General features: G+C 41.4%; 1 protein-coding gene across 2 annotated transcripts in view; it reads right to left on the reverse strand.

Annotated features, from left to right (window-relative positions):
• AMPH (amphiphysin) overlaps positions 1 to 19,213 on the reverse strand; it is a 68,128-nt gene that overhangs the window by 17,341 nt on the left and 31,574 nt on the right. For both annotated transcript variants that reach the window (XM_019470537.1, XM_019470536.1), the window contains exons 10-16: positions 18,398 to 18,526; positions 12,884 to 12,991; positions 9,975 to 9,998; positions 8,289 to 8,312; positions 5,632 to 5,664; positions 4,176 to 4,226; positions 1,975 to 2,091 (exon numbers count right to left, since the gene is read on the reverse strand). In XM_019470537.1, coding sequence (XP_019326082.1) covers positions 1,975 to 2,091; positions 4,176 to 4,226; positions 5,632 to 5,664; positions 8,289 to 8,312; positions 9,975 to 9,998; positions 12,884 to 12,991; positions 18,398 to 18,526 — 486 coding nt within the window. The remainder of the gene's footprint in view (positions 1 to 1,974; positions 2,092 to 4,175; positions 4,227 to 5,631; positions 5,665 to 8,288; positions 8,313 to 9,974; positions 9,999 to 12,883; positions 12,992 to 18,397; positions 18,527 to 19,213) is intronic.

The following is a 19,213-nucleotide window of genomic DNA, read 5'->3' on the forward strand; positions in this document are numbered from 1 at the left end:
TCCCTTTGGCCAGTTGGGGTCAGCTGTCCTGGCTGTGCCCCCTCCCAGCTTCTTGTGCACCTCCAGCCTTCTCAGTCGGTAGAGCATGGGAAGCTGAAGAGTCCTTGACTAGTGTAAGCACTACCTAGCAACAACTAAAACATCGGTGTGTTATCAACATTATTCTCATCCTAAATCCAAAACACAGCACTGTACCAGCTACTAGGAAGGAAATTAACTCTAGCTCAGCCGAAACCAGGACACCTCTCTTGGGAAGATGGGAGTAAGGAAGGAATAATAACTAAGCAGGTGCTACAGCTAAAGCTCAACTTGCCTCTTTGTATCATTCATGCTGGATACCATTTTTTACTCCCATGGTAGAGACAGCTGGAACCACCCAGGCAAACTCATCAATCTGTCTTTAAGAAGGTCTTTAATTAAACTACATTTGTACTCCAGAGCCTTGCACACCACCACTAGTACTTCCTTCTTTCTGCTGAAGGCAGTTTGCTTAGTAACACCTGTGGCTTTTGCATGGGTCCAATACCGCCAGCAGATAACCAGCCTGTCCTTGGGGGTAGAGCTAGTGGGCCTAATGCTATCCCCCTAAGTTAACGACACTACCCAACCTGGAGTCATCGATAAATGTCACCATCAGGCTTGCAGAGTCTGAGCCATTGCCATTAATAAAAATGTTAAACAAGACCAGCTCCAGAGACAGATCCATGAGACGCTATGGTAGCCACATATCTGATAAGTCTTCTGTCCACGCTCTGCACTGCCACATCTATAGATGCCAGCTACTTCCACTTTCTTCAGCTAATTTGCATCTACATCAGCCTACTTAATATTGCTTCCCACATGGCAGTGTATCAAATGCTTACTGAAAAACATCTAATTTTATGATGAATTGGGTATCATCATCCCTACTTAACAGATGAAGATACACAGGGACTCAGCCAAGGCCAAGAGCGGTTCAGCAAGCTGAACCTTGCTCTTCTGGGAACACTTGCAGCACCAGACTATGCTTGATGGTCAGAAAGCACAGCTATACAGCTTCCACTGGCTTCTGTGGCAGAGGAACCAACCCACAAAACAACTCCTTTTTCTGTCCCGTTTTTCAGTAGTAATCTGCATATTCTAACAGTGACAAACACTCATTAGAGACTTTGAACATGTAATTGTCTCGAGGAAAGCATGAAAACCATCAGCCTACAAAAACAGATGCATTTTTCCTCCAGGGTTTCTTAGCCTGTGAGTATCACCCACCTCCAAGACCTTCTGACAGCAGTATGTAGAAGAGGAACCTCAGTTGGATAAAAAGGATATTCACTAGGATACCTGTTATAAAAAGGGATGCTAGTCAGCAGAAAACCCCCACACCTACCATCTCAGACCACCTCTTAATTTGTAGTGATATCATGTGCCCTCCTTTGTTCTTCTTGCAGAGCTGTCATTTTTCTCCTCCCACTGTTTCCTGAACGCTGACATGTAAAAATCTCCAAACTGGCACTTGGAGTTCCTTCTTCAGCTCGTGGCTGGCTTCTAAAACCATGAGCCTTGTAGACATTCATATTACAATCACTTTTTTCTGGCATTTTCATGCTCTAGCTAGGACCATACAGGATGTACATTGGCTTAGTGCTTACAGCTCAGCTTCAAATGAAATGAGAAAATTGCTAATAAGGTCATCTAAAAATGGCATTGATTCTTTCCCCTTCTGAAGTTCATCTGGAATCAAACAGTCTGTGAAACCACAATCACTCAGCTGAACTTCAGTCTAAAATGCCAAACGTAAAAGGAATGACATTTTAGGGCTGAAAGGAGGACGTGTGCTGGAGAGGCATGCTGTAACACAGCCGGGCACTGGGGAAACCAGCCATGGACGGACGGTGAAGAATGGAAAGGATGGCTGAAATGCAGCAGGCACATTCACCATGATGAAAGGTGGCTCGGATGAGGCCCGGGAGGTGGCATGGGGGACAGGTCACTCACCGCAGCCTGCTCTGCTGGTTCGGCAGGCTCAGCAGGGATGGCCTCCTTTTCCGCAACAGCAGCAGCAGGGGTTTCCTCGACCTTGGGTTCCCCAGGTGGAGCTTCTTCGGCCTCAGTCTGTTGTTTTATTGATTTTTAAGTAGATAGTGGAAAAATTGTTGAGGAGCACATGATAGTGGGGAGGGAGGAGGGGAATGGGAACTGTGCCTGGCACAGTGCTGCTTCAGGCTCAATCTTGCCGGGCTTTGCTGGGGAGAGGATGGCAGTGCTCGGCCTTACAGCATCTAAAGGGCATTTTCATCCTCAATGTTCTATACGTAAACTGAGCCAGTCCTACATCCCTCCCTCGCAAGGAAAGACAGCATCAGCTTCCTGAGTTACAGAAAGGGCTGATGGAAGTGGGGGGAAGGCACTCAGTTTGCTCAGAAATGCTCCAGAAACTGATGGCAAGGCCAGGAGTTGAAACTGGCACTCACGTGTACCAACCCTGGGCTTCAAATATGAGTTTTTAAAATTATCCACTATTCCCTGGTTCTGTCTGTTCTCAGACAATACAGTCCCTTCTCCAGTACAGGTAAGAAGCAATTAGCAGAGACTCAGTTTTTATATGTACAAGGGCAACCACTGACTGCTTGAATTCTGGCAGTGTGAAAATCATACCTGGTTTCTTAAAATGCATTAAAATGCATTCCCTCTTGAGCTCTCAATCACCTACAAGTCATCCATTTGTCAACCCACTATTGGGATTTATGCCCTTTTAAATTCTGGCCTAAGCTTGTTTTTTAGCAAGAGGATCTAGCAAATATCACCAGCCCTGCGACACGTTCAGTCCTGTGGCACAATAGCTCACAGCAAAAGCGCGATCTCCAATGGAGACATCACTTTGCAAATACATGCGCATACAAGGGGAGAGCTGCAAGCTGTGCTCAGCATATTCCATTTATAAAGATGGCTGACTCAACCAGATAAAATAACCCCGGTAGATTAATTTGCCATGAACAAATTGCTCAGCATAATATGAAGCTCAAAAGCTATTTAGCTGCTTTGCAGTTGATAACAGGCAGCTGGCTAGAAGGTCTCCTGTGATGAAGAGACAGCTTCCATGAAATTCTTAAAGATACTAAAATCATCTCCGCCATGATATTTTTCAGGAAAAAACCCACAACCTCTTCACTACTTTTCTCACGTATTCCTTAAGCAGACTGATTTTTAATGAGGTACAGAGAAGTCTGCCTAAGCAAGACCTTCAGGATTTGGCATAGCATAAACAAACATTCATTGTATTATACCATGCTGTGCAGAAATCTCTCTGTGTAGTGTATTAATGCCAGCTCTAGGGAATTTCACAATTCAAGAAATAGGACTGAAATAAGAAACACAAAGTAGATTTATCCCAGGTAAGATGACTAATGAGTTTCCTGAGGTTTAACGCTGGAAGAAACTTTCAGGCTTAAAATCACAGGTAATGTTATAATGCAGATTGCGTTGATGTGCTTCAAGTCACTTGTGGACAAGCAGTTTTCAGACTAGTTACCACATTTCAGCTACAAGTAAAAATACTCTCACCGTATTCAGTAACCATTATGAACACAAGCACCACCAGTGCTTGTGCTTACAAGCACAAAAGCCACATTAAATAATATTGCAGATCACTCTGCTGCTATTAAATAGCTATTGCACTCACCCAGCAATGCTGCTATTCCACATCCTTACTCCAAGCTAACCAAAGACTGTAAGAGAAACTGAGAAACTGCCCAAGTATGATCACTTCCAAAAAGATTCTCCACCCCTTAGTAATAGTAGGCACAGTCTACTTCTATGTGGAGAGTGGATAAAACTGCAGCGATATTGGAGATATTTAAACAGCCATCACATAGTATCACCTGCTTGCTGTACACTGGACCATAGAACTCATTCTTGTCATTTCTTAAATGCAATAAATGAACAAACTGTTTGACTACACCTTTGAAAAGTAATATCCTGGTTTTCTTTTCTTTTTCTCTGTGCTATCCTTGTGAAAGACTGTTTCAGTGGGTAAAGATTTACAACTACAATGATATCACCCACCAACTCTTCCAGGTTAAGGTTTTGCAATTTAGAGGATGGAAAAACACAAAAAAAGAGAAAATATCTCTGCACAAAGGAAAAATGGTGCCATTTTTTACAAGGCATTTAAAAAGGAAGCAAAAGCCACCACTTACCAAAGGCTCTGTCACATTCTCATTTGATTGCACTGTAAATGCAGAGGTATCCTAGATATAGAAATGAAAAACAATGATGCAAAGGTATTTGAGACGGGATGTTTGCAGGTGTCTATCAAAGACCTCATTTTTTTTAATGGTTTATTCAGGTAAAGTCATAAGTAAATTCACATAGAATAAGATGACATAATCTAAATAGGTATTAATAATAATTATTAGTTAAGCACTATTAATATTAAAGACATTCCTTTTTCAGTTATATATTCTATGCTTCTAAACCATGCAATGTTATTAAAGGCAGTGAAAAACCCTTCATTAAATACATGTGAATTTCAAGGACTTTGTTTCAGGCACAATGCACTTCTAAGTTGTGAAACTCAATCTTTTTTGCAGACTACATGTGCCTGTGCCTGGGGAGTACACTAGCTCCAAGCTACTTTCACATCCTCTTGATACTGGGCTTTTATTTGAATAGTAACTATAGTAATTATGGCTACAAAATTTTACCTGCATTAAGGCGGTACAAAAATGGAGATGTTTTCCAACATCTTACTCATTCAGAACCAATTAATTTGCAAAATATTGATGGGCCCAATCCTTTTCCTACTGCAGTGGGGGCATCAAATTTTTATTTCCTCGGGGCAAACATTTTGCCTTAATATTAGAGGTGGCAGCCTTGAGCTTTGCCCCTTCCTTCTGGATCCTTTACTAATTTAAACGTCCTGGAGCAGAATGATTAAGCACTGAAAGACTCGTTTCCACCCTTGAATAAGCTCAGCTCTTTTGGGTGCTTTTAAAAAATGATGTACAGTGTGTGCTGTGGATGAGCCAGTCTCTAAAAGGACGCTGGAAATTAATGAGGCCCCAGGTTATCCACCTGAAATTTTGGATCTTGGCACAGCCCTCGAATTTGAAAGCATAAACAAAGTATCTTCATGCACTGTATCTCTGCGATGCCTAACACAGAGTCTCAACATCAGCACAGCAGCAAACAAATAATTTAGGTTTAACTTTCAGATTAAAATATATCTTAAATGAAAATAAAGATGCAGAAACAAATAAAACTGATTTTATATATACACACGGAGAGTCACTGAAAGTATGTGAAACTGAGGAAGCCACGCTTTACAGGATTTGGGGATTGTGAGAAAAATCCACAAAAAAGCACAATAAAAAAGCTAAACCAGTCCTTTTAGGAGGAAAAAAAATCAGTCCCTCTAAGGTAGTCGGATTTTTGCTATTAAATTCAGTCAGGCCAGGAGTACCAAGAGTATTAGCATCATTCTAGTAACATCGAGTAATAATTTCTGAGAAGAGACAAGGTTTGGATTTGAGTCAGTATGACATTGCTGTGCAGCTCGTCTGTAGAACATATTTCCTGAAATTGTACAGCTAGTCCTAATCCCTTCCTAACAGCACAGAAAAAAAATAATCTCAAAACATGTTTATTTCTTACCTGTGCAAATCCATTAAATGCTGTGCTGGATGCCTAAGTAGAAGTGAAGATCAGAACAAATTATCATTTGTTTACTAAATCAGAACATGAGTCACAACATTTTTATTTGCAAAATAAAAATGTAGGCCAGACATTAAAAAAAAAAGAAAAAAATAATAAAATGAAGGGTAAGGCAGCAAGAAACTTGATGACAGTGCTACTTGATAACAGGTGTCACAGGCTTAAAGAAAACAACAAAAACAAAAAGCAGAGTAACTTAAGTATTTTTATAAAATAATAATAATAAAAAAGACCAGATGCATTTAAAGTTAAACATATAAAACACAAAACCTGTGAGACACAACGTGCCTTCACAGTTCAAGGCTTCATTCACCATTTTGAAATGCACTTTTGTCAGCCTGCTTCATTGCACGGCTGAAGGGCACCACACTATGAACAGTTGCATGGCAATTTTTCAAAAAAAGAATAGCACAGGCTTAGGAGGGGCAGTGGGAAACACACAAATGGATTGTTTTTAAACGACAAGGTTATGCATGGCCTAAGGAACTCTTTGTCTAGACTATGCTACACACTGGGGTAGGTACCTCTTCTTTATCAGCCTCAATTTCCTGGTACAACAATCCATATCTCCGGTTAGCAATTTCATCTTCAGATAAATCTGAGTTGTTGGTCTCATTGTCTTTAGGACTAGTTGAACTCTCGGTGCTAACATTTCTGGAATTTCCCATTTGAAACAGAGCCAAGGGTCTAGCTATCTCCTTGCTCGGTCCAGGATTGCTAATGCCTGCCTGCTCCCCAGGCAAGCCTTGTTTTACTGGAGCCTCCTGACTTTTATTGCTTGTGCTCGCACCTACTTCTCCCCAGCTGTTATCAGTCCCTCCCAGGTCTTGTGTAGACCATTTATCACTAATGCCTAACCAAACATTTTCCATGTTACCTGCCTCTGAGTCTTGCTGCTGGGGGAAAAAGGGCCAATTATCCAGTCCATTGGCTTGGCCATCTGGCAGATTAGAAAACCCCCAGGAATCATTAGTAACTGTTGGATCCCAGTTTGCAAGCCAGGGGTCTGTTTCCAAGGCTTCAGGAACACCACTGCTACTAGGATGCTCTTCAGTGACTACTGCTGCTGCCCTACCTGTCACTTGGTCTTCTGCATTATCTAGGCAAGGATTACTGCAGCTTGTGCTAGCAGCACCAGCTGTCTCAGGCAGCAATGCCTGCTCTTTTTCAGCAGCAACTTGACCTTCAGCAGCAGCACTACCATTTGGAAGGAGGCTGATGCTATTGTCTTCGGTTCCTTTACCAGACTCTTCTGCACTGAATAATTCAGCATCACACAGAACATTTCCAGTATTTGTAGGGTCTTTTTCTGTGTGGTCAGTTACCTCTAGGTCAACATGTGCCGTCATGTTTATACACTCCAGGGATGTACTCTCTCCAGTACCATTGTCAGTTTGGTCTAAGCCATCCTCAAATGTCCTTTCATGGTCCTGATCCCAGATACCAAAGACTCTCTCAGGTTCAGCGCCAGTATTTTCTACAGTTTTACAGTTATCCACTACTATTTTGTCCCCACCTTCCAGCCCTGTGCTCAACAATGGGATTTCTCCATCTGCCTCCTCAATGACACTGACCCCTTCGAATTCTTCTTCCCTAGGGTTTTCTAGGTTAGCACCACTACCTCTCCCAGCATCCCCACCATTATCTTCCAACTCATATAAATTTTCTACCTCTGTGCTGACTAAAATTTCAAGATCCGATTTTACTAAACCCTTATGAAGTTCTACCTCACTGTTTCCTTTGGTTTCACAAGCTCGCTCTTCCAGTTCCTCTGTAACTTCTACCTCCTTGTAGTTAACAGCTCTGGTCTCTACCTTTTCACTTGGTTTGACACCTGCCCACTCTTCTTCCTCCTGCTCTGCTTCTTGCACATCACATGGGAGGGGTTCATCCAACAAGCTATCGGTTCCCAGGATGGGCGTCTCAAAACTGGTTATGGTCTCTAGAGGCTGATTGGTTACCGCATCTTCCCATGGGACATTTTTGGCATCCAGCTGGTCCTCCAGTGAAGTCCTTTGGTTTTCGTTTACAGAAGCTGACCCTTGTGCAGCATCCTCCTGCTCACCTACAGCAGGCCAAACACTAGCAGGCAGAGTACCCGTGGATTTGCTTGAGGTTTGCTCTGCCCCAGGGGAAAGCAAAGAACAGCCTGCAGTAATTTCCTGGCTGACACTGGGTGTGCTAACATCTAGGCCCCAGTTGAGTGAACCTAGATTAGTTTGAGATCTGTTAATATCTTCTGATGACCCACTGTTTGGGGTTTCCTCCATGATCAGGTTACACAGGGAAAGACTTTTTGAAGAATCAGGCTTTAAGCAGACAGAGAAGCAAAGAAAAAACACAAGATGAAAAAGATAAAGGCGGACTTGATGAGAAAACACAAAATTTATATTTTACTAGAGCAATTTTAATTAAAAGAATGAAAGTGACTAAATTAAGCCATTTAAGGAAAAGTTATGTGGTTTGCAACATTTGAAGGCAGTAGATTGCAATGTAAAAGAGCAGCAATGATAGGCAAAACCAGAAAACTATATTACACCACACTGATTAAAGCATGTCTCTAGAGTGGTTGTGGTTTTAGGGGGAGGTTTGCTTACCGGCTGCACCAATTCGCTGCTTGTCTGTATAGAAGAAAATCATACATATAAAACACAGAAAATAAGCATGTGATGTACTTTGTTACAGCAGCAGTTCTTTAATTAGTAGCTCTCTAACCAGCAGCAGTTACCAAATTGGCATGGGGAAGCAGCAGCGGGTCCTCTCCTGCCACTCCACTGAAGACTAATCACAGGCCTCTGAATTTAAGCCACACTTCCAGCCTCTGGATTACATTATAAAAGAAGTTCTACATGTATGTTGAATATTCATCACACCTTGCTTTCCTCTGTGAGCCAGTGACATTTTTATCGCAGGTACCCTACTACATCTCAATTGTAAAGAAGAGGTTGCTCTGTGAGTTGCTGAACAAGGAAGGAAGCAATCCAAGTGGCAGCGGAGCTTACTTGTATTTATACTAAGGCATCGCTGCATCACTCAGGCAGTACAGAGGGCCCTGAGTGTGCAGCTCTGATTCTCCATCACCCTGTGCCATGCAGAGGCACTTACATCCACACAGAGTAAGGCATCAAGTCACAAAGCCTGCTGTCTACACTGCCACTTTGAACAGATACAAATGCTGCAAGGAAGATCAACAATTACTCTGCACTCAATTTATTAAGATAAACTCAGTAAAAGGTTGAGTATCCCTAATTTCAAACATTTAGCCATGAAGCTCACTACTTACTTTTTTTTTTTTTAAACTAGAGCAAAAGAGGAAAATAATTATAATACAGAATACATATATAATATTAACAAGCTATAAATAAAACTGTGTGAAAGGAAGACATTGATAAAGCCATCTAATATAAGCTTAGAGCAACAAATTCAAAACATTTCTGGGTTATTTTAGCTGGTCTAGATATTGGCAGCCTTGAAATTTTGGCTAGCCTGCATACGTGACTGTTTTTTCTGGCTTTATTTAACCTTTCCCAATAGAAAGAGATGAGCATTTAATATACATCACATATGCCATGTGTTCACAAAACAGTGCTGCAAATCTGAATGCATGAGAAGCATCCACAGATTTCTGTGCTGGCTGAAGCTGCAAAAGGTCAAAAATGAGCATATCAGGCTCCATGTCAAGCCAACACAGCTATCTCCATGACATAAAGTCAAAAGAAAGCTCACAAAAATGAGTTGTTTTCTTCCTGCAGATCATTGTATCTGATTTGGCACCAGGAGGAAGAAGGAAGGATTGATGCAGTTTTCTAAAGTAGCAGCTTCTTTTGTGAACAACTCCAGTTCAATGTATGCCCACAAAGACAAGCTAAATTCTCTCTTCACTCCTGCATTTTGAGAAAATGGTTGTCCATTGGGTTAAAGTCCTGAGGGACTACACCTTCAAATAATTAAGACAGGTGACTAGCATCCATTCCTACCCTCTAATAGCTGTAATTCAGGCATGAGACTAAAAACAACGCACACTTAGCTATAATGATTGTGAATCTTATTAGCCTAGACTTCTGATATCATTTTGATTTTGTAGGCCAAACAACAGAGGTTATTTTTTGTTGTTGTGTGTTTTAAAAGATCCCCAGTGGCTTCATATACTTGAAAGTGTTTGTGACGGTCTGTAAATTCTTTGTCTTGGCTTTTGGTAAAAACATTATAAATCTGAGTTTAGGGTGTAACAAAATCAGAGGCACAGAAATATCCCAATTCGCAATGATAAATGTCAGGCTTACCGTCCATAGATCCCATGGCAATGTCTGAAAAAAGGAGCAGAAAAAAGAGGCTTTAGAAAAATACTGTTCATATACTACATGCTACATAACTGTGTGCATTAACTAAAAAGACAGAAATTATTTATATGCATATTTATAACATACATATTTTATGTATTAGTGCGTGTGTGTGTGTGCATGCGTGTGTGTGTGTGTACATATCTGCATATGCTTTCTGGTCAAAAGGGATGGGCAGTATGCAATGAATTGTGGTGTTTCCCACTTCAAAGCAGTTGTTTCTTCCCAACAAACTCACACCACCACGTGCTTGAGTAACAGCCAGATTCTGAGCTGGTGACTGAATGACTTTCAATGGGTACAGGAGTCTCTGCAAAGTGTAAGCTTTAAAGAGCTTATATGGGTCAGGTTTTTAGCCAGATAAAAAATGGTCCAGCTATCCACTGAGAACAAGTGGGTTTTCCCATAACTCCAGCACCAGGAAGGAAAATGGCATGCTTTTTGGGAAAGAAAACAAGAAAGTTGATGAATGTTTTAACTTTCTCGTTCAGTCCGTTAAGAAATAAACGTTAGTGACCTCTCAGCAGAAAAGCTGAATGGACAGATGAAAGAAAAGCAGCAGACTTCATGCCAAATATTAATAGCACGCACCCCCCACCAACCCCCGCCCCCCCCCCCCCCCCCCCCCCGCCATGAGAAGGAACTCTGCTGGTAGGTCTTAAAAGCTGTCTGAGATACTTCAAAACATATCTACTATATTTACACCTAGGTTAAAGTCCATGAAAAACAGAAACTAAAGATGTTCATAAAGTAAAACATAAAACTGTTCCTGAAATATTTGCAAATGTTAAATGCGACATCTAACATTTGCCTAAGAGAAAGGATTGCTGCATTTAGCTTCTTGCCTGCTTCTTATTTTATAAGGACAGAATGTCTCTCTGAACAACTTCTGCTTTCACAAACAAAAGACACAGTAATAACTCACTACTCAGATTTACAGGAAATTAACATCAACAGCCATTTCTCAATCAGTTTAATTTTGTTTAAATCCAGGTACGTGCTTCTTCAGTGGATGTAATTCACAAGGGTACCTGCCTACTCCGCTGTAACATTATTAGCTGAACATTCAAGCTTTAAGCAAAAATGACAGGTCTCTTCTTATAGAGCTAACTGGTGCAGACTCTAGATGTCCTACAGACTTCCATGGAAGGCCAGATTGCTCATTTTTCATTTTTTCCTTTTCATTGCTGATGAGACTTTGAGAATGAGGGGGAAGGAACATACTGAGGGAAAGGCGAGACAGACCACAGCTAGCAAACGGAGGCGAGGGCCAGGCACGTTTAGAAGGGCCACTTCTGAAGCAGTCAGAGAAACAGAAAAGCAAGTGAGGAAGGGCAGACTGGGGCTCACTTACTGTGATGTGATCACCCTGGCAGAGCGGTGGAGGGAGGTAATTAATGAAATGATCAATAGGGAAGTCACGCCAGGCCTCCAGAGGCATCATGGCACAGACGACTACTCTTGTCTTCATGTCACTACTTCAGCACAATTTGCTGAAGGGAAAATATCCATGACTGAGGCAAAAACTATATCCATATGGAATGGCCACTTAAGTCTCTCTTCTTAATCTCCCTGCAAAGTAGCACAGGGCTTTCCAAAGACTGCGACCAGTGACTTCATTCTGTCTGTGCTGCCATAGCAATGACCCTGCCACATCCAGTGAGACCAAGACACAGACTGCAGGGCTGTCTTCCCTTCCTCTAAAAACATGGTGCTCTCACTCATCCACACGTTCCTGTGGACCATCCTTTCTCATATATGTGGGGAGGAAAGGTGAAAGGAGAGGAGAGGCTGAAGGCACTCAGTGAATGCTTCCTATGCACCTAGATGAAAAAATACAATGTACTTTTCTACACTGAATTATATTCTGTATTTCATGGTACAGCTGAATCTAAACCAACTCCTTACCGCTAAAGCAATAAACTCTTCTACAATAAGTATAATATGATGTCAGGACAAACGTGCTCTGTCACAAAAGTTAAATGTCTTTGGTTTAATGACCCCACTGATCTAATTAGTGTTATTACAAGACAAGCTGAAAGTGTAGAGTTAGCAAAGTCACAGCTAGAGTTTTCTGTCATACTGAATGTCAAAGAATTTCCTTCCCCTTCCCTGTTTAGAGGGAGCAAGAAAAATAACAAGAAAGATGCACAAAGCCTCTGTTATAATTAAACAAACCAGCAATGAGAAATTTCAGCTAATGTTCAGAGTGCTGACAATACGCTGTTTATCTGTCAGTGCATAACCCAGAGATCACTACAGATCTCATTATATAACTAGGACGGCACACCAAATAAGAAATTAATTAACTGAGGAAAAGAAGAGCAGAGAACCAGGACTATCTCAGCCTTAAAGCTTCTTGTCTTCTCACTCCTTTCCCAGTGTTGCATTCCTGAACAGCTGATTAGTCCTCTCATGTCTCACAGTATAACCCAGGTTAGTGATAGCCACAGGGATAAAAGATTTTGCTAACAGTGTGTTAATATTTTGAAGAGTCAAAGCCAGGTCATAAAAATTGTCAGAAAAACAGGCGTTGGAGAATTATAATGTTGGCATTAAGAGTTATTCTAAAGATGGAAAATAACGGCATGCTGAAGTCAAGGCCAAGGTACCAGCAGCCATTCTCATTGGCGGACTTCTCATTTTACCACTTGACAATTTCTTCTCCTTCCAGTACATCATCAACTACAGGGTTACTGAGGGGGAAAGATAAGATGGCTGACAAGAGCTGCTCACGAAGATCAAGTTTTTCAGACACTGCAGATACACCACTCATTAGTACGAGGCAAATCTTTGCTACCAAACAGCACGTTGCATCTATATGCTTTGCCTACCTCAAGGCAAAGAGATACCTGAGACATGGGTGAATGAGTAACTCCTGTTGATACAACTTCTGGCTTGAAAGGGTCGAAGTCCAGATCTAGCAAAGATTCCTCTTTCTTAGCTTCAGGAACTTCATTCTGTTAGAAAAGAAACATAAGTCTTGAAAAACTCATCTTTCAAAAGCTGCCCTGGACAGCAAAATATTAAGAGGCCCAAGAAAAAAAAAATTACATCACAGACTTTCCAGCTACAGTGCAAGCCAGGAAGGGAGGAAGTTCTGAAGACTTTCCTGAGCTCGAGTGTAACTTTTAATTTTATTTTTATGAGCTTCACTCTTATGATGCCTTTGTTCTCTATGTAGTGCAGCTTTGCCTTTTCAGGCTAAACAAATCGCAGCCCTTTTGAAAAAGTGCTGAGTGTTCACCGTTTGACTGTGAAGGCCCTTTTAAAGTGCTTTGAGTCAGACATCAAAATTAAAAACTACATAAATGGCACCCAATGTCCATACATTCTAATAAGTGAATCTCTCCCCAAACACAAACATTAGTAAAAAGCCAATATAGAAGGACATAAGTGCATTTGAATTAAATTTCAATTCTGAACATGAATACCAATTAACATTTAATGCTGCCCTTAGCTCTAAACTTTAGGAAACATCTTACGTAACACTAACTAAATCTTGCTACACTGATCTGCTCTTACAAAACTGGATTACGTGGTAGAGCCTTTTTTTGTTTGCAATTAATGAATTAGCCATTGAGGTCACCATAAATATATAGATTGGTTCAATGGATTACAGGTCTTTCCCTCTGTAAAGTAACACGAACAAATAATTAGTGTGCTCCAACGTTAGTGTGAAACTGTAGCTGAGATTTAATTATCATTAATGATAAATATTCTAGGCAAGCATCTTTGTTTTGGTAACAAGGCTAGTACTGCCTACTGCTAGTTGCTCAGTGTTTATTAAATAGTTAGAGAAACTTGTCTTTTGATGTACAGAATATATAGACAGTAAAGTATTAATTAGAATGCTATTTTGAAAAGTGTTCAAATTGGAAATGATACCATAGGAAATTATTTGTACACGTACATTCACATATAATCTTATGTAAGAACGGTAACACAGGATCAGATCACATAGCCCAATGTCCTGTTCCTGACTGTGACCGAAGTGTACACCAGGGGAAGTCTACTAAAACAGGGCAGTCATAAGAACAGCAAAACTAGGAGATAATAATAATAAAAATGATGATGCTGATAATAAAATAAACAAACAAAGCCTTTCTATTATTAAAACATCTAAGAGTGTAAACTTTCCAAATTAGTGTTACTATTGGTAAACGAATGTTTAAATGTAGGTAATTAATGGCTTCCATATGCCACAAGACATCTGAGCTCTCTGTGTCACCTGAAAATGTGATCAAAACAGCTCCTCAGCTCCCATGCTAGGAATGACAGAGTGACCTGGAACACTCCAGTCTGGAAGAGGAGTGCTAGGAGTGATGTGAGCGGAGTTTACACCAGCGTGAGAGGCACAGGGGTTTAGCTGCTCCATGACTCCTCCAAAGCAGGAAGGCAGGTGGCAGTGAAGTTAATGGGGGCAGATGTGGAATAAAGAAAAGGTGGTGGTGCTCCATGTGGCACAGAGTTCAGCTAGGGACCTCCTTGCCATTGGGTAGTGTGAATGCAAAAAATTTACATGTGCTGAAAGACTGAACAAACTTGTGGCAAAGCAGTCTGTTGAGGATGACTAAATACATAGAAATTATGTTGAGGAAGCCCCTGAGCTGCAAATGGCTGGAGGCTGGGAGACTATAGGAGAATCATAGAATCATAGAATAGTTTGGGTTGGAAGGGACCTCTAAATATCATCTAGTCCAACCCCCCTGCCGTGGGCAGGGACATCTTCAACTAGATCAGGTTGCCCAGAGCCCCGTCCAGCCTGACCTGGAATGTTTCGAGGGATGGGGCATCCACCACCTCTCTGGGCAACCTGTGCCAGTGTTTCACCACCCTCAGCATAAAATATTTCTTCCTTATATCTAGCCTAAATCTACCCCCCTTTAGTTTAAAGCCATTCCCCCTTGTCCTGTCGCAACAGGCCCTGCTAAAAAGTTTGCCGCCATCTTTTTTATAAGCCCCCTTTAAGTACTGACAGGCTGCAATAAGGTCTCCCCAAAGCCTTCTCTTCTCTAGGCTGATCAACCCCAACTCTCTCAGCCTTTCTTCATAGGAGAGGTGTTCCATCCCCCTGATCATTTTTGTGACCCTCCTCTGGACCCGCTCCAACAGGTGGTGTAAGGAATACCAACTTTTCTTGCCTTGTTTTATATTCTTCCCTTGGCTTCTGCTTTTGGCTACTGGTGATGAGAAATAACTCGATAACTGGTCTGACACACTGAAGCCAGTGTTACGGTCTCACATTTCAACAAGTCAAAACCAAAACAGCCCTCCCCACCAGTAACCAGTATTACATTCATTCTGTCATGCCTTTCATCCGATGTATTTAGATTTCATCACATACGCCCTTGAGGCACTAGTACTCATATGGTCATACAGCTTGATGAAACAACACAGCATTAGCTATCATATAATCAGAAATGGATGGAGATGGAAAAGTTAATTATCTTTCAGTGAGGTTCAAGAATGAAGTTGTTACTTGTGAGGACTGAATCAAATGAATAGGAGTCTAACTGAGGCCATGCGAGATGACAGCTAAGGTATCTGTAGTGACAGGGTACTTACTGATCGCTGACTGCAAATATTACCATCATCCGTTACCCTCAGACCAAAATGAAGAGAACACTTGTCATAACCTTAGGAGCAAAGGCCAAAAAACCATATGGAGTAACTGAGATATCACATTAGATGGAGATTTAGGAGAAACAGGAACCTCAGGAAATCCCTCGATAATGGACAAAGCTGTGACAGGAAGGTCTGCCAATCATCCTGTGTTAATTCCACCATAGCATGATGAAGCATGAATAAATGCCACATTTGAAAGAGGTGGCTGTGGCAGAAGCAAGGCTGTACCTCTCGGAGGACATGTATGCACAAGGGATGGAGAAGGCACAAGAAACCTGCAAGGACCACCAGAACTGCCACCACTCTGCACACAGTCTGTACAAGCCTTAAAATAGCCCTGGCAGATATGGGTTGTTCACTCCAGAGCTGTCAGACACACTCAGACACGTTAAGTACCTGGAGGGGGCATATTATAAAGGCCTACAATGTCCAAGCTAGTAACTGGACACTAGGGAGCAATGTGATGTGAAGAAAACGAGATAAAGCAAGGAACACTCATTTCTAAATGATCCTTTCATCCGGTCACCGAGATATCACATCTTCTCACTGCTTTCTTTTACTTAGCAGTAATTAAATCCATTCTTGACAATTAATAAACTGGAAGCGTGAGCTGCTTTGTTGAATCAGGGCCAAAATATTCAACAGCATCAAGCAGAACTGTCTTTCAGCATCTTGCACAACACCGAATGCATTAGTACTGCTTGGTAAAGAAAAATGAACAACAACAATTACAGGCTATTTGTGTTCCAGAGGAGAAAACTGTTTGGCCTGTTCGTAATCCTCTCTGAAACATGGGATTAAAGCAGCAAAGCTCTATTCATCAGCCTGCTGGTTTTGTGCCTCCGTGTGAGCACAGTGCCAGGGACATCAGCGGCGGTCCTTTGGGAAGTCCTGCACCATTAGACAGCTTTGCAGGCTCAATAGCTTCCTCCATACTGCCCAACAAGAGCTCTGGGAGATGCCACAAGCACCAAGAGCTTATGTTTGCTGTCCATGTTTTCTGTGGATTTCATACAATATGTTTTCAATAACTGGTTCTCTTACAGAAGGATATAAAACCTATACGTCACACTATTTAGGTATGCCTGTACATACTCAGAGATCTCAGATACAGTAAGGATGCTTTAGTGATGGGGGTGGGTTTTGCGGAGGGAGAAATGCAGATGATTCATGAGAAGGTGGCCAGGGAATAGCTTAGGTCATTCCCAGGTCACTGACTGTGGAGGGGGGAGGGACATAAATCACTCACTGAAGGGAGATCAATTTTTCCTTGAGAGACAAGGGAGAGATTTCAGTTCTCAGGAGCATGCCCCACCTTGATTATGCCATTCCATTTTTATACCAATCTCTCGTAGAAAGGATGTAAAGATTCTGGAAATGTGACTTACACCCATTTAAAGCCCCATTCCAGTGTCAGCTCTTAATGGAAAAGCAAACTGGTTCCATTTCTGCCTCCCTGGCTGGCCTGACAGGTGAAGGTTAGGCGGATACAGCATTTAATGAAGGAGGCCACATCTAGCACAGGTTACACCGACTCTTACCACTGATGTCAAGGCTCATGCTGCCAGAGTAATAACTCCCACGAAGTCAGGGTACAATGATGCAACAGACCTGCAACCTCCCTTCAGCAGGAGGGCCCAGCAGCAGCTGCATACTGGGAGATGCCATTAATTCTTTAACTGTATGGCGACTTAACTATAAATAACTCTCTTCTCTTCCAAATAGATCCCTATGGACGGCGATGCCTTTTTCTCCCCTCCACAAGAAAACAAAACATCACATGTTCAAATTCTCTAAAATAATTTTGTTTTTCATTGCTGTGCCTACATTATTCAGTGTTGCCAAATGATTTAGTACAAAACCAGTAATTCACATGAAAACAAAAATTCATAAACATTCTGCATAAGCTTCAGATCTGCATATTTCTCCCCAGTTTATCAGACGCAGGCTCAGATTTCAGTTGTAATTACTGTAATAGAAAGGGTCCATTATTGAACAACCAGCAGTTACCATAACTGCATAAAAGCTGAATAACCGAATACATATTATACAGACTTATTTTACACAACTGTGGCTTTTCTGTTTGTTATATGCAATTTTTAAAAAAATTATAATTTCATTATAATGAGATAAAAGTAATTTTGATCACTTCTCTGCTGTGTAACTAATGTTTCTATGAGTCAAAAACAAATGAATGATTTCATTCATTTCATTTCATTCATAAAAGGCTGGAGCAGCCTTTTATACCTGCAAAAAGTTGATTAAAACAGCCAAGTTCAAATTTTTTTTAAATCACTCAAAAGAAAAAAGGAATACTTTTATGATTTTGATGGAAGAAACAGAAATAATGAAGGATCACTGTAAAGTGCCACTTGAGATGCTTAGGATTAGAAAAAAAAGCATCTTAGATGAACTCTCAGCTTGTAATGCAACCTGGAGGCAGTTAAATCTCAAACATGGCTGCTTTGCAGTATTTTTAGCCAGGCCTCTCAGGAAATCTCTCATATTTTTCAGTATGTTAGCAATGTTAGCCCTTTTGAGTGATTATGTGTGGCCTATTCAAAGATAAAATACCATACGTGTGACCCTTTCAAGAGAACTGAAAATGGTAATTGTGCCTCTGCCTTCTACCTGTACCCTCCTCCTCCGTCCCCATGGAGTTCAGCCCCAAGGCCACTATCCTGGAGAATTTAGGGTGATTGCAAGGTTGGACCCATACACCATCCTCTGAAGCTTACCTGTGATGGAGTCGTCACATTGATTTCTGGGACAAAGTTGTCGTCAAATAAGTTAATGATGTTCTCCTGTTGCAACTCCTTTGTGGGTGTGAGCTTAGGCAGTGGTGGGACTGGCGGACCTTTCCTCAGCTAGGCAGACAGCAAAAATGTCACAGACTAGTTCAGGGATAAAAGAAAGAGCTTTAAGCTAGACCTAAACAATTTGTGTTAGGTTTTTATCTCTGCTGCTTCACCTTAAATGTGGGAATAAGCCATGGGTTGAAAGGAACTGTTTGGTTGTTCGCCACCAAATGCCTTGAAATAAACATTGTGGGAAAAGCAAAACAACTCTATGTTTCAAACTCATTCCAACTCAAGGGTTAAGATTTCACACAAAAGCATTTCTTGGCTGATTTTTTTCTGCTGTGACGGGCACACAGTGCAAGATACTTCCTCTCCTATGCAGCTCATAGTTGGAAGGGCGATGCTGCACAGAACCAGGCCTCTGTAGCTTTTTGGCTTCTTAAGTTCATTCCTGTTTAGCTTTGCAATTTTGTCCCTGCCCACCTGTTGCTACCTTTAAAGCCTACTTAATGCTAAGACCATATCATCTCTGGGAACCACAGCACCATTTTGGGAGACCAGAGGAAACAAGTGTGCTCACATCTAACTAAATGCAAAACTAAATTTCTTCTGATGTTCTCCCACCATAGAAATAGCAATCAGCACGTAAGCTATCCCAGTTCTGAAAACATCAGTAACATCGACACCAGTCTTTGATATGTTCATGAAGTATCACATATAGCTCTTGTGCTACAGATGAAACTGATGCACGAA

Source organism: Aptenodytes forsteri, unplaced genomic scaffold, assembly GCF_000699145.1.
Source record: "Aptenodytes forsteri isolate BGI_AS27 unplaced genomic scaffold, ASM69914v1 Scaffold270, whole genome shotgun sequence".
NCBI lineage: Eukaryota > Metazoa > Chordata > Aves > Sphenisciformes > Spheniscidae > Aptenodytes > Aptenodytes forsteri.